This window comes from Prionailurus bengalensis, chromosome A1, assembly GCF_016509475.1.
Source record: "Prionailurus bengalensis isolate Pbe53 chromosome A1, Fcat_Pben_1.1_paternal_pri, whole genome shotgun sequence".
In the NCBI taxonomy this organism is placed as follows: domain Eukaryota; kingdom Metazoa; phylum Chordata; class Mammalia; order Carnivora; family Felidae; genus Prionailurus; species Prionailurus bengalensis.
In genome coordinates, this window is record NC_057343.1 from 114,492,462 (window position 1) to 114,507,507 (window position 15,046).

A 15,046-nucleotide genomic window follows, 5' to 3' on the forward strand; every position below is an offset into this window, starting at 1 on the left:
ACAAACTGAAAAACAGACTTTTAACTATGGAGAACAAAGTGATGGTTTGAGGGCAGATGGGGGGGGGCGGGGTGAAGCAGGTTAAGTGGACAGAGAGCACACACATCTTTATAAGCACTAAGTAAAAGGTACAGAAGTGCTAAATACTGTACACCTGAAACATAACACCATATATTAACTCTACTGGAATTAAATACTTAAAAAACAATAAAACATATAAATTATGGAATATTCACACAGCAATGAGTTAACAAAGCAGAATGGCACACGGTGTATCACAAATGTGATGTCGGGCAAAAGCAGCCAGACAAAAAAACAGAACTCCGTTATAAAAGTATAAAAACAGACAGAACCAGTCTATAGAGTTACAAGTTAGGAGTGTTCTCAGCTAGACAGGGACAGGCCATGACAGCAAGGGACACAAAACAGACTGCTCAGATGCTGATAATGTTCTGTCTGTTGATCTGGTTGATGGTTGTGTAAGTGTGTTCACTTTATGAAAGTACATCAAGCAGTAGTACACGCACGATTGGCACTTTTGCTGGAAGTATGTTATACTTCAGTGAAACATACTCCCTACCAAGCCAGACCTTTACCTACAGGACAGACAAGGCGAAACACCACACTTCAGCATTCATACACATCAAGTCCTGTCTCATCTAAATGCTTCACCTCAACTGTACCAACTAGCACCCTTCTGCTGGCACTGCCTGGGTTCCTCAACTTAGGTAAAACAGCAGAGGCAACCCCGTGTGTCAGTCAGATAGGCTGACACGGCCTGACCTCTAGACAGATTCACAGATGAAGGCTTATGCTACTTTTCCACAGAGAGACATAGCTCAGGTAACGATGCCTCCGGATGTCCAGCTTGCCAGGACTGCTCTGGTTCCTTTGTAGGCCAGGCCTTTTCCTTTGCACAACAACCCCCAATAGGTCCCCAGATGACAAGCACCCCTTCCTCTTCACTTTATCTCAGACAAGGAACCTGCAGACTCCAGAGGACAGGAATCAGCTTTTTTTCACTCCCTGCTACATCCTAAATAGCCAGCACAGCGTCAAGTACGTAACACCCTGGGCCAGTAAGTATCTCCGGTAGGAATATATGAATACGTGACCAAACACAACTACTGAATCTGTGTTCCAGGATCTGGTTACTAGAAAGGCAAGGATCTAGGTCCAGGATGACCATGGAGAGAAACAAAGCATTTTTAAAAACATATGTAAAGGTCTTTCTGAGGTAAGAAAAAATTTTATACCATCAATTCTGTCACGTAAAGAAAAATCACACAATTTATCTTTACCAGGTATAACATTTTTATTCTCTCATTCATTGAAAATGGCATTGGTCTTATTCAAGTCAGCTGGTCAAAGGTTGTAGACCAGATCCAGACTCAAAGCAAAAGTAGCTGATTGAGACAGGAAATGACACCTTAGCCTAATTAAAGTTCTGGACACCAACCAGCCAACCAAACCCATCAATGTGACAAAAGAATCAGCATATCCAATGAGCATAAAGAGACATGGAAACTACCCAACGGTCCCTTAATAGTGGGGCTATGGAAAGACCCCAAGTAGCCACATAAATCTATTCATTTATCATCTGTTAACAATTTTCTCCTTCTTGGCAATGGGTTTTTTTAAATATAAAATTTATTTTCAAATTGGCTTCCATACAACACCCAGGGCTCATCCCAACAAGTGCCCTCCTCCATGTCCATCACCCACTTTCCCCTCTCCTCACCCCCCAATCAACCCTCAGTGTGTTCTAAGTATTTAAGTCTCTTATGGTTTGCCTCCTTCCCTCTCTGTAACTTTGTTTCCCCTTCCCCTCCCTGATGGTCTTCTGTTAAGTTTCTCAAGATCCACATATGAGTGAAAACATTTACCTGTCTCTCTCTGACTGACTTATTTCACTTAGCATAATACCCTCCAGTTCCATCCACGTTACTGCAAATGGCCAGATTTCATTCTTTCTCATTGCCAGGTAGTATTCCATTGTATATACAAACCACATCTTATTTATCCATTCATCAGTTTTAGGTACATTAATTAAAAGAAATTCAGTAACAGAGGGTAAAGCAAAGTTTGAGAGGTTGTTCAGTGGGCAGTGCAATGGCTTTAGAACAAGGAGTGCTACCATGTCCTGATGATCCTCAAAAATGTTCTCACCTTTAATGAGTCTTTGCTTTTGGAGTCCTCTGATCTTTCCAAAATTATCTGTCCAAATCATCAAAAAAATTAATACACCAAAAAGAGAGCTGCAAGGAGTATCACTGTCCGACCCACATCCCTCAGACCTTCTCTGTGCTTCCACCAACCAGTATCTGCAACCCCATGTGCAAAATCACACCTCTGTGAAAGTAGATATTCTGTGTAATATCCACCATTCCTTATTACTTACTCTTAGCACCATTTAAGCTTCAATACTCATTTCTCTGTACACTAAAGTCAATGTCAGAGTCAGTTTCCTTCAGTGTGCACAAAACCTATCAATTCTGTTAGAGAAGATACAAAGTTAGCCCAGCACTGCCTGGGTTCAGGCTCCTTTAGAGACATGAAGATTTATTGAGAGAATCCCTAGGACTTTATCATGTAGAAGGCCCCAGGTCAATTTCACCATGCTCACATGCACAAGTGTCCCTAGAAGCCAATCGAGTCCATTGTTATCCCACTCCCAGAGCACCTCATAACAATGACTGCCACTGAGATCTATGGAGATACAACGAAAAGCAAAGCCCTTCTTTCTACTGGAATCAACAGTAGCCCTGTTGGCCTACGGGGAAAATATGGCACTCACAGTCATTTACTATTGGACAAAATGCTCATTTTGTCTAAAATTTTATTATTCATTGGATCTCTTGGTGTTGGGTATTTAGGATACATAATAACTCTCCAGGATTTTTTCTAGAAATACAGCCTGAAAATTACCTGCATCACAATTATCTGCTCTGCCTATGTAAAATGCAGCTTCCTAGGTGTCACCTTCCACCTACTGAAGACTATGCTCTGGACTGGGGGGCTGAAATCTACATTTTAAACAAGACCAGTGGCGATATTTCAAGATTATGAAGATGGGAGTCTGAAAGGCATTTCCCCCTTTTGCCTTGGCCATGCCTAGTCACCTACAACTTGGCCTGTCCTTTTTTAGAGCAGAGTTACAACAATTCCATCTAAAGGGTGGGACAGAATTTGCAACTACATGGTTGGAACTAGAGGGTATTATGCTAAGCAAAATAAGTTAGGCAGAGAAAGACAAATCTCATATGACTTCACTCATATGTGGGATTTAAGAAACAACAGATGAACATGGGTGAAGGGAAGGAAAAATAAGATCAAAACAGAGAGGGAGGCAAACCATAAGAGACCCTTAAACACAGAGAACAAACTGAGGGTTGCTGGAAGGGTGTTGGCTCATGGGGAGGGATGGGGTGGCTAAATGGCCAATGGGCATTAAGGAGGGAACCTGTTGGGATGAGCACTAGGTGTTGTATGGATTCTACTGGGCCCTACTCCTGAAATCAATACTACACTATATATAAACTGATTTGAATTTAAATGAATGGTGGCAGAGAAAGGAGAGAGCTAAAACAGAAAAGGGGAGGCTTATATTCTCTGGATAGTTGTTTTCTCTATGTTTTATCTGCACAAAGACTGCCTGGAATGCCCGCAGGAAGTTCTGCTTCCCTGCTCCAATCACAGGCATCGACGGACTTTGCATAAATGCCTGTTCACCCACCACATAATTATGCTGGGGAATGTTGACGGTGCCCTCTGTAGTGTGACGTGTTGCAGATCACACAGGAAGAGTTCGCAAATTATTACCAACAGTCGTATAAGACGTCCTTCCTTCCTCCCTTTCCCAGTACGCCAAATGAAAAAAAAAAATTTTAAAGATCAAGAGAGAAAGTCTCTTGAGGGACGTATTTGTACAGGATTCTAAGAAGAGCAGCCCAATCAAGTGGATGTGGACTTTAATATTATCCTTCCAGAAGAATCTCCAGTAACTCATTTTTACCTCCCTAGAAAGAAACCTTTATTGTCATGTCTGTCATAGACCTGGGAGGACCCAGAAGCAGGGGCTATGAAATGCCCCACACCACTCAGCACTCTGACATGGGGCTAAAAGAAGCACATGCGTGGCCGTCTCTGCCCCTAAACTGTGACCCTTGAGGGCGGAAATCTTGGTTTTCATCCTTGGCCTCCAAGCCTGGCACCCACTTTGTTCTCAGCAATGGTAACATGGGAAGGGAACGGGGAGAGGGACAAGGACCAGCCCATATAAACCAGTCTCGTTGTTGAAATAAATACTTCACAAGTCATCACCCCATCCAGAAATTCCAGGGTGCCTTTATTTCTTAAGACCAGCAGCAGTTACTGGAGTGCCACAGCCCAGAACACTGGACCACCAAGGGAAGGAGAAGCACATGGCCACAGACACTAGAAGAGAAAGAAGTACTTTCTGCAAACGGGGAGGCAAAGTGAGGCATCTGACACAGCAGAGATGGCTATCAAAGACAACAGAGAGGGGGGACAAACGAACGGGCCATCCTTCCAAGGACTTGGCCCATCTGCACACCACACTTGTCACTTGACTCATTCCCCTGCCCCCAAAATATGTGTTAAACTGAAAATGTGCAACGTGCGATTTTTAAAATCAACTAGGGGAGAGCTTACTCCTTAACAGAATCCCAGGGCAAAGGTGTCTAATGGAAACACATCAGTGTCTTCCCACTTCGGGATCTTTGGACTTACTCTCGCCACAGGATACCCCGAATACAACCACCTCTTCTCCTCACCTGGCTCACTCCTGTCATCCGCCACCTAGCAGCTCCAATGGCTTTCTCAGGGAGGCATTCCCTGACCAAAAGAGTTGATTAGCCACCCCCCTCCCCTTTACACAGTCTCAAGGCATCTGTACCTCTCTACCTGATAGCACTTTTGGCTACTGTACCTGAATGGTGATTTTGTGATGATTTACCTGTTTGCCACACTAGATGGTAAATCCCAGGAGGGTACAAACCATGTCTGCAGGAGGGTACCACCATGCTCTGCATTGGCTATTTTTTATTGTTTGGGTTTCCCTCAACCAGAGACAACCTGCTTTGCCTCTAGTGAATTACAGGTCCTCTGAGAGCCTGTCATGATCTAGAACTGAAGAGCTACACTGGAGGAGTGAAGTAACAAAGGTCTGGCCAACCCAATGAGTACTTTCCTCTTGGTTCTAAAGCCAAACCAGGAGCTTGGGGACTCCTGAACACCAACCGGAAGCATTTGCTAGACCCTGCAGGAATTCCCTCAAGGACAGTAATGCGGAACCCCATCTTCCCCCAAGCCAGCCTGGATCACTCTGGAGCACAAGATGGTTTATACCTTTTGAGAAGGGCTACAGGCAACTGGATCAGAGTTTACCATTAAAAGGGATACCAATTAGGGCTTAGCCAGCAGAACAGAGCTCCCTGGGGAGCCCTTCACATAACTAGGATTTCAGGCACAGCTGGGCACAAAGCCCCTCTCAGATACATCAGGAGGAGCTGCCAGCTTCAGGAAGTCTGGTGATGATGTGAAACATAATGGGAAGATGTTCTGTGCCAGGAGCTGCAACTGGAAGGAAATTAACAGAGAACCACACGGAACCTCACCCAGCCATCCCAAGGGGCAAGGAAGGTAGATAAGGTCAAGGATAATAGAAGAAATGGCCCCAACATTTCTCTAAGACATGAGACAGAAAACAACATCTAAAGCCATGTGCCAACAATTCACTCACACTCACAGGGCACAAGAGAAGTGACCTTCAGAAAGCAAATCAGAAGAGCAGGTATACCAGCCACTCAAAGAGCACGAGCACCTACTTCGCATCATGATCTTACTTATCCTCCCCCAAGCGGCATCAAGAAGTTATGATTGCTCTACTTGTATAGATAAGGAAAGGGCACCTCTGGCCAAAGACCCAAGCTTATACTTGGCAAGACTGCAAGGTGAGCTCAGGTCAAAAGTGGGCTCTTCACCATGACAGGACTCAGGCTCAAAGAGCTTTTCACAGATTCAGAAACTGTGCCCAGACTGTGTGGGGGTTCGGTCTCCCTGTCAGGTTCCCCAGGATTCTCAACAGCACCCCCACCTGTTGGTATCCACAACCATTATCAGTCACTAAAAGAGAGACACGTGTCCAAAGCTAGCTGACCTACTGGGCCCAGCCTTCTGCTGGGCCTTTCTGCAAAGAACTCCTTGTCCCCATCCTGCAAGTGTGGAGAGTCCTGGTCCAGGATAATTCACTTACTCATTCATTCATTCATTCATTTACTCAAATTCACTCCAACACTCACTGAGCAATCTTCTGTGAGGAGCTTAAAGGCAAAGGTCCAGGGACACCAAGCTCTATACCACCGTGTCCCCTGAAAGGGTTTATAAAGTTGTAAGGTCCCAGCTTAGAGATAGAGATTAGGTCCCTCCAAACACTACTTTTCAATCTGTGCCTGACATATAATTTCTGCCTATCAAAAACTATAAAAGCACATGTCTGTAATTCTCTTATAGGCTTTCTTTCCCCAGGGATGTATCAGGAGTCATGCTTAGGAAAATTCAAGTCAACACAATGCTTACTCACTACCTATTCTGTGCCACGCATAATAAGACTCAGGCTCTTTCTTCAGGAAGCATCCGACAATTTAAACAGCTAAAATATAAACAAATAAAACTATAAATTGAGGAATAATAAAGTGCTGTAGGAGTTGTTAATATTAATAAAAATAATAGCCTCCATCTGCTCAGCATTTATGATGACACCAGACCCTGTGCTAAGCACTTCACATGCATTAGCCAGTTAAACTCTTCACGCCAACCCTGGAAGGCTGGTCAACATAGTGGACATCCACTTCCCCTTAAGGAGCTACCTCTCAACCCTCCCTGTCACTATGTGATTCAGTGGAGCCCTCACCATCACTTTATCCCCAGGTCCCAGTCCCGGACAATCAGCACATTCTCCCCAATTGTCCAGAGTGACTGACTGGGGATAAGTATATACAATAGGTGAATCTGATGAGTCTCGATTCTGGGAATTTTGCTGAGACATAAAAACCATCCAATGATATAAATTTGTAGTTGCTATGAGCCACCACCACCACTAATTATGGAATTCATTAGCCTGAGAAAAAAACCAAAATAGGGAAAAGAAAGCCCAAAGACTACGGGGTGAGGGGAGAGAAAACTGATTGACACACACATCCAAGTCCTATGATATAACCTGAGTCTCTGGATTCAACCTTATCTAAAGCCATGTTTATCAGTAGACTCTTCAGTTACATAGGTAAGTAAATTTTCCTTTCCAATTAAGCCAGCTTCAACTAGATTTCAGTCACTTAAAATCTAGAGTCCTCACCAATAAGAGTGTTATTATCCCCACTTAACAAATGCAGTCAGGGATTCAGAAAGGACAAACAATTTGACCACCTTAGATTTAATTAACGAAGATTTGGAGAGGCCATGTGGTTGAATGAATTCAGACAAGAAACTCTACAAGAGTCAGACTGCTGAATTGCCAGAGGCATATTTTTTTTTCCCCTCCATCCACCAGTTCCAAGGGAAAACCTGCAAATCACCTTGCTATGGTCCTTTTTCTGCATGGTGGGTTCATTTCTCATTTACGTTTTACACTGAGCAGGTAGACCTCTGGGCTCTTAGTTTTATCCAAGGGTCTACCGAATTCTTCATTCTGGGCACTGTCTTCTTAGAAGTACACATAAACGCTATATCTTAAAAGTGACGGCCACCTTCTATTAAATGAAATATGGTGAGAAAATACTTGTAACCTTGGGCAAATTATTTAATCTCTTAACAGGAAATATATTTTATATGTAGTTATCTCATCTGGGGAGATGAGATCAACTCTGAACTTGGGTCTGAGGAATTTCCTAAGGAACATTTATAGTCACCTCACCAAAAGAAAAGTAAAATGAGTCACCTTGAAAGTGTTCAAATTTAGGGGCACCTGGGTGGCGCAGTCGGTTAAGCGTCCCACTTCAGCCAGGTCACGATCTCGCGGTCCGTGAGTTCGAGCCCCGCGTCGGGCTCTGGGCTGATGGCTCAGAGCCTGGAGCCTGTTTCCGATTCTGTGTCTCCCTCTCTCTCTGCCCCTCCCCCGTTCATGCTCTGTCTCTCTGTGTCCCAAAAATAAATAAACGTTGAAAAAAAAAAAGTGTTCAAATTTAGATACTGAGATGTGTTTGGTCTGAAACACATTAAGGAAATAATACATGATTTATTACAAAAATATTTAATTGCTAACATTACTTTGTCTCTCCACGCAAGGTAAAATAGTTGACCTAATGATTAGGTCCTACTCCTCTAGGGGAGTAATAAAGGCCTGAAGATCCATTTGGGACCACTTCTTGCTTTTGAAAATAATCTCATCAGCATTTGGAGAGGACTTAACTTCTCGGCAATCCAGTTCAGCTGCAGTCCTGCAGGGCAGGACTGGAAAAGGACTAGGAGAGGCAGGGGAAGTCAACCTAGGAAGGTCAACTGGGTGAAGAAGCTCCACTATCCTTGCCAGGCAAGAACTAGGTTTTCTCTGGCAAGGACAAACTGAAGATAAGGAGAGAAAACACAGCAATGGTCTCAGGCTTAGGGACTTCCAAACCATCCCTTTACCATGATTCCTGTGAAATAATTATTTCTATCAGTGGTCATTTAGTACAGGGGATTTAAGATAGTGGGTTCATTAAAGACAGTCAGGATCACAAACTCATTTAAGTCTCCTTGAACCTGTTTAATCAAAATGATTTTCTGCTACTCTCTATTACAAGCCAAGTTTCTGTGGTGACAGATTAATGACTGATCCACTAAGCCACACCACCTCTCTTCTCACCAACTCCACTGACTGAGCCAGCCACTATTCTATCAATAAGCCCCGTTTGCCCTTGAGACTCCTTACAGATGAGATGTTAAGATCAAATGAGCAGATCAGATGCTCACTGGCACCCCAGTTCCGCTACGGAGACCATCAAATCCCATAGAGTGTGCACCAAAGGAAAAAGAATTCAGGCCGGTCCTTGTGGTCTCATTAGAATTACAAACTCAGGTCACTTCGGAATAAGATAAATGCCAGCCAAGGCAACATTTCTGATTCTTCAGGCCTGCCCAAGGTAATTATCCTGGAGTTAAATGTCAAGTCTAGTTTCATGTATGCAAAAGAAAGAAAATGTCATGTTTGGTGTAAGCAACAATATTATTTTAATCAAATCAGAAGCTCGTTATTAGCAGAAGATAAGCCCTAATGTGACCCCTACAATAAGTTGTATCTACCTGGCTTCCATTCTTCTTTGTGTTAAACTAAGGTTCTTCACTGACTGTCTTCAGACATAAAATTGGAAAGACTTACCGTGTCATGTCAATGAAGGCTCACACCCTAAGTCCATTCCAGTCTGAATTGACTGCATGCACAGTAAGAAACTGGAATCAGACTACCTGGGTCCAGGCCAGGCTCCTCTACAGCCTAGCTCTGTAACTTGGGACAAGAGCCTTAATCTTTTAGTGAATGGTCGATAATAACAGTACTTCTAGAATTTTTATGAATATTAAATGAGAAAATACACGTAAAGTACGCTGAACAATGTCTGGCACACTAAATGCTTGGTTAATGTTAGGTATCACCTATTTCTGCAATGTTTTAATTTTTTAATTACAACCAGAACATATTACCTTTATAAGAAAAAACTTAAAAAGAGAGAAATGCATGAAAGCATAAGGTAAAGGATTTCCTCCAGTGAACAAGAGGTTACTGAGAGAAGAAACCACCTTATTTATCATGTTCACCCTTACAGCCCACTGCCTCGCACACACTAGACAGTCAAATATGGGTTGGAATGTATGTGCAAATGAACGTAAGAATGAAGAGAGGAAAATTTCCTTGCAGGAATGACTATGGAAAGCCAAATCGCAATGAGGAAAAATCCAGAGAGGTGCTTGGGTGACTCAGTCGGTTGAGCATCCAACTCTTGATTTCAGCTCACGTCATGATCCCAGGGTCGTGGGATTGAGCCCTGCATCCAGCTCTACAATGAGCATGAAGCCTACTTGGGATATTCTCCCTCTCTCTCTCTCCCTCTCCCTCCACCCCTCTCCTCCACTCACACACACTCTATCTCTAAAATAAATTTTTTTTTAATCCAGGGAATGATTCTAACATCTTGACCCCTCAGTCTCAAACCACAGAGAAGTTAAATGCATGACAATAGGAGGCTGGAAATTATCATACAACTAGATACAAACATCTACCTTCTTCATCTTCTCCTTTTTTTTTTTTTAAACGTTTATTTATTTTTGAGATAGAGACAGAGCATGAATAGGGGAGGGTCAGAGTGAAAGGGAGACACAGAATCCGAAGCAGGCTCCAGGCTCTGAGCTATCAGCCCAGAGCCTGACACGGGGCTCGAACTCAGACTGTGAGATCATGACCTGAGCCGAAGTCGGACGCTTAACAGACTGAGCCACCCAGGCGCCCCTTCTTCTCCTTCTTAATACTGTATTTATGCAAAAGTCTGAGTTTCCATTGGACCAAAAGATCCCAACTGCTCATCTTTAAAAAATAACGATAATCAAACTAACAGACCATCAATACATTTAGGAACAAATATGTCCTAACATCTAAACAGTGTTCTATTTCTCCTGAATCCATCACTCCAGGAGACAAGCCATGGAGCAGTTGTGAAAGATGTATTTCTGTAAAGAAGGATACAGTTATTATGTGTGTACCTAGAACAATAGGACGACTTCCAAGTGATAAGTAGTGGCTATAAAGCAATCGCTGGCAATGTCACAGCACACTCAATAGGCTAGGGAGCATGGAGCACAGAGCCTGCCATCATTTCCATTTCAAAGTTAGCCCAAGAACAACAACCAATGGGTATCATCAAATCTGAAAGGAGCCCTTAGTTTTCAGTTTCACAAGTTCAAAAATCACTTCTAAATCTCTCTCCCCAAAGTGCAAAAAGGTTATAAGTCCAGGAAAAGGCAAGATATTTTCTTTCACAGTGACTTTCTAAAATTGACAAGCATCGTAACAGTAATCTCAGGACACAGTCTCTCAAAGTTATCAGTGGCTTCAACCAACAACAAAAACACTAGCAGAGAAGCTAAGCTTTGTCAATCTTAAGCAAGACGTAGCTCTGTAAAAACAATCAGGCTGGCTGAGCAAGTGACCAGTTCCCTAGGGCTTTGTCCACAGAACATCTGGTTTTTAAAGCAAGCAGCCTTTTAGTCCCTGGTCCCAGGGGACACAGGCTTTGTAGTTACTCCAAGCAAATGACCGAATGGAGATACTTGGATTTGGAGTAAAAGAGTAGCTGGTTTGAGTTTCACAACTTTGAAGAGGTTAATAACATTAAATTATATCTGAGCCACAACTGACTGGTATCATCAGACACTGCCCCCCCCCCCCCCGCACCATGAAGCATATAAAATGGTTGATAATAACACCAGTTTGGAGGTTGTTTTTTTTTTAACATTTTTAGATGTTTTTAATGGTATACTGGATTAAAATATCATTTTAAAAGAATATATTCTGGTAAAAATATTAACACCTAAAATTCTCCAGAAACAAAAAAGCATTGCATTTGAACACAGAAGCGTCTCTCTTTTTATTAAACTGTGGACATTTTTACGTTATTTAAGGCACACTCTATAGTATCTCCTAAACATCTTAAGAATTACCTAGAATGTTTAAAATATAGTTTCCCAGCAGTCATCCTGGAAACATGGATCCACACTCTCCAGAAGAGGCATCTGCATGTTGTAATTTAACAAACATCCCAGGCAAGCTTCATGATCACCCAGGTTTGGGACAACACTGACCCAAGGATAAAAAATGTCACCATTTGCAAGAAAGATGAGAAATGAAGAAATGCTCAACTTTTATAAATTTAAAGCTCGATGGGAGATAAGAATCATGTCATGCTTATGATACAATGAGACTAGAAAACCTTGAGCAGACACAAAAGCACAGTAAACCTTTCTACACCCCAATGGCCAATGAGCACAGCTGCTTTCAATTCGACCGAGCCGCCAGGGAAAAACAAGGCATCTGCAAAGGTGTCCCTTCCCTGCACCTGGCCCAATTCTTCCATGCCGTGGAGGGGGAAGCATCTGCCTTGTCCCTCAACTCTACCCAAAATGTAATGATAAAATAAATTTTACAAAGCAAAAGTATGTCTACCCTATTGAGTCCATGAATGAATGCTTCTTTGGGGGCACCCTTTGGGCACTCTGGCATCCTTTTCAGCCTCAGGCAAAGAAAGTCACTGCAGGATTCCTCCGAGCTGAGCAGAAAGGGAACGCAAGATGGTTAACAGAGCAGGTCAGGGACACGGGGAGGTGTGCCAGGGATCTCAGGGCTGGGGGAAGCAAAGAGGAAGTCCGCTGCCTAAGTAAGCTCAAAATAAGTCCAAGTTCACTGAAAGTGTTTGAAAGCACCTTTCAAAGAAAAGCAACCCACAGCCAACTAAAGAGAGGAGGAAGACGAAGAGGGAGAGGAGGGGGTAAGCCCTCACTCAAGAATATGGGTGGGCCTGCTCCTCAGGAACGGGGCCTGGAGAGGCACTCTTTAGAAAGTATAAGAAATTATCTGGATTCTCTGGATTTCCTCGTACTTTCCCCCCGCAAGGGTTTGGGAAGACCAGGACAGGGGCTAAATCCAGTGAAGGATGGTGACTCCCAAACATCTCCCACCTGAAAGAACCCTGTAAGAAGAACAGAGACTCGGAAATGCGGGCCCCTCTCTCTCACGGGCAGGAATTCCTAATGTCAAGGATCATAAAAGTTCTTCCTCAATGCCCTGCAAGCCTATGGCCCCAACCATCTGGGACAGCCTTTGAAAGAGCTATCTGCAAGCAGCTCCCACAGCACCTGGGGGTTGCCATCTGCTGGAAAGACTGTGCCAGGTGCCTCTTGTCCTGCATCCTCCGGGACATACCTGGGGAGCCACAGCCAGCCTTGGGGAAGAAACAGACAGCAGATGTGCCTGTGGGTGCCCAGGAGGAACTTTCTCCCCTGCCAGGGCTCCCCCACAGGAGCAATCCTCTGCCACCCAAGCTCATCTTCAGGGCAGGAGACCAGCTCCATCAGTGGCCTGCTCCCTTTCCCTAAAGACTCCAAGGGTCAAAACCACCACACCTCCTCCACAGCAGCACCATCCACATTTTCTCAGGCCCGTTGCCACGACCCTCCAATCCTCCTGGAACAAATCAGCTGGGCTCACCCCTAAACCTAACATCTGCAGCAGGGATTCTTCTGGCACAGCCCAGAGATGGTCCAAATCCCTGCTGCCCCAGGAAGGTTCTCTAGGGGGCTCGGCAAAGTCAACCATCCACGTTAGGGGAACTGAGGACCTTAAGGGAGCCTCTCTCCAAGCTGCTTGCTGTTCTTACCATGCATACTGAGTCATCTCCCCCGGTCCTACGATTACACACACCTGGACCACAGGTAACAGGCAAACAGTATCAAGCCTTCTAAGTTCTCTTTAAAGTTCTTCTCTGGCAAGATGCAGCCTGGGAACCCCCCGCCAACAAGCTGCGGTGAGAGGTCTGCACCCATCCCCTCCCCTCCCCGCCTCAGAGCCCCCCCTCTCACAGAGGCTCCCCGACCCCGCAGGGCCTGGCAGCAGCGGTACTCACGTCTCGAAAGCGGTTCCAGTACTTGTCCCGGTCGTACTGGGAGACGGTGCTCAGCCACTGGTCATTGTCTAGGAAATTGCCGTTGTTGGGGCCCGCGCCTCCGGCGAGCGCGTCCAGGTGCCGGCTCTCGACCTGGAGGAAGCACCACGCCGCGGCCGCCGCCGCCAGCACCGCGATCGCCGGCATCTGCGGGCAGGGGGCACGCAGGGGCGTGAGCCGGAGAGCAGGGCCAGGCGAGCCCCTCGCGGTGCACCGAGGTCTCGGCGCCTCGGCGACCCGCCCCGGCTGTAGGGACTGGGGAATCTCACGGCGGAAAAAGGGTCATCCCTCGCACACCTGGGGCGTCTGTCGCGAATCGAGAGAGCCGGGTAGCCCTCTCACTAATGGGGGGGGGGGGGGGGGCTTAGTTACAAATCAAGAGGCTGCGTCACAAATTAGGGGCTGCTACCAAACTACAGAGGATATCTGTCGCCTATTCTTCGGGTGCCCCACGGACCGCTACTCTCGAATCGGCTTCTTCAGCACCCCTCCCCAAAAACGCGGATTCCTGGATCGGCAAGCCGCACTCCCACAGACGGTGCCCAGAGCTCCGGGGTAGGGAGGGGGAGAAAAGGGACCCGAGCAGCAGCCCAGGCTCTGGCCAAACGGGGCACGGGGTGGAGGTACCCGCAGCTGGGGGGGGTGGGGGGGGGGTAATCCCTCGTCCGCCCTGTAGCCTCGGCAAGAAGGTCCCGCGGAGATACCCCCAGGCCCTGCCCCTGCCAGCCTCCCGGTGGTCGCGGGGAGGTCCCAACTACGCCAAGTTGGGGCGCGGGGTTCCGCGGGGCACGTACCGTGGGGGCCGGCCCGGGTCCCCGCGTCCGAGTTGCTGGAGCTCGTGTGGCGCGGTCGCGGAGGAGGCTGATCCGCCGACTCGCTCTCCTACGCTCCTGCCACCCGCCGCCGCGCGTCCGGCCGCTTTGTGAGCCCGCAGCGCTCTGGCTCCGCTCGCTCTCTAGCTCGCTCGGGCGCGGCGACCACGGGCGGAGGAGCCCGAGCGCTCGAGCCGAGGCCTCTGGCGACCCCTGGCGGCCGCGCGCTGCCGTGCCTCCCGCCCGCCAGCCCCGCCGCCCCTGGCCCGGCAGCCAGCCGGGGAAGTGCTTATCCACCGCTCAACGCGGGGCCGAAATAAGCTTTCAGGCTCAAGCCGGTGAAAGCTACTGAGGGCACTGAGGACACATGGCCAAGAAAGCAACGTAGAGGCATTCTCAAAAGGAGGGTCGCCGGGCCATCTAGGTCAGAATCACCTTGATCTGGGGAGGAAAGGGCTTCTTAAAAATGCGGATTCCTGGCCGGTGCTCCAGACTTGCTGAATCAGCGTTCCTTGAGAGGGCCTCTGGGAG

General features: G+C 46.3%; 1 protein-coding gene across 2 annotated transcripts in view; it reads right to left on the bottom strand.

Annotated features, from left to right (window-relative positions):
- Positions 1-14,660, bottom strand: part of SPOCK1 (SPARC (osteonectin), cwcv and kazal like domains proteoglycan 1) — a 521,381-nt gene extending 506,721 nt beyond the window's left edge. For both annotated transcript variants that reach the window (XM_043588493.1, XM_043588489.1), the window contains exons 1-2: positions 14,498-14,660; positions 13,665-13,850 (exon numbers count right to left, since the gene is read on the bottom strand). In XM_043588493.1, coding sequence (XP_043444428.1) covers positions 13,665-13,850 — 186 coding nt within the window. In that variant the 5' untranslated portion in view covers positions 14,498-14,660. The remainder of the gene's footprint in view (positions 1-13,664; positions 13,851-14,497) is intronic.
- Positions 14,661-15,046: the final 386 nt, after the last annotated feature.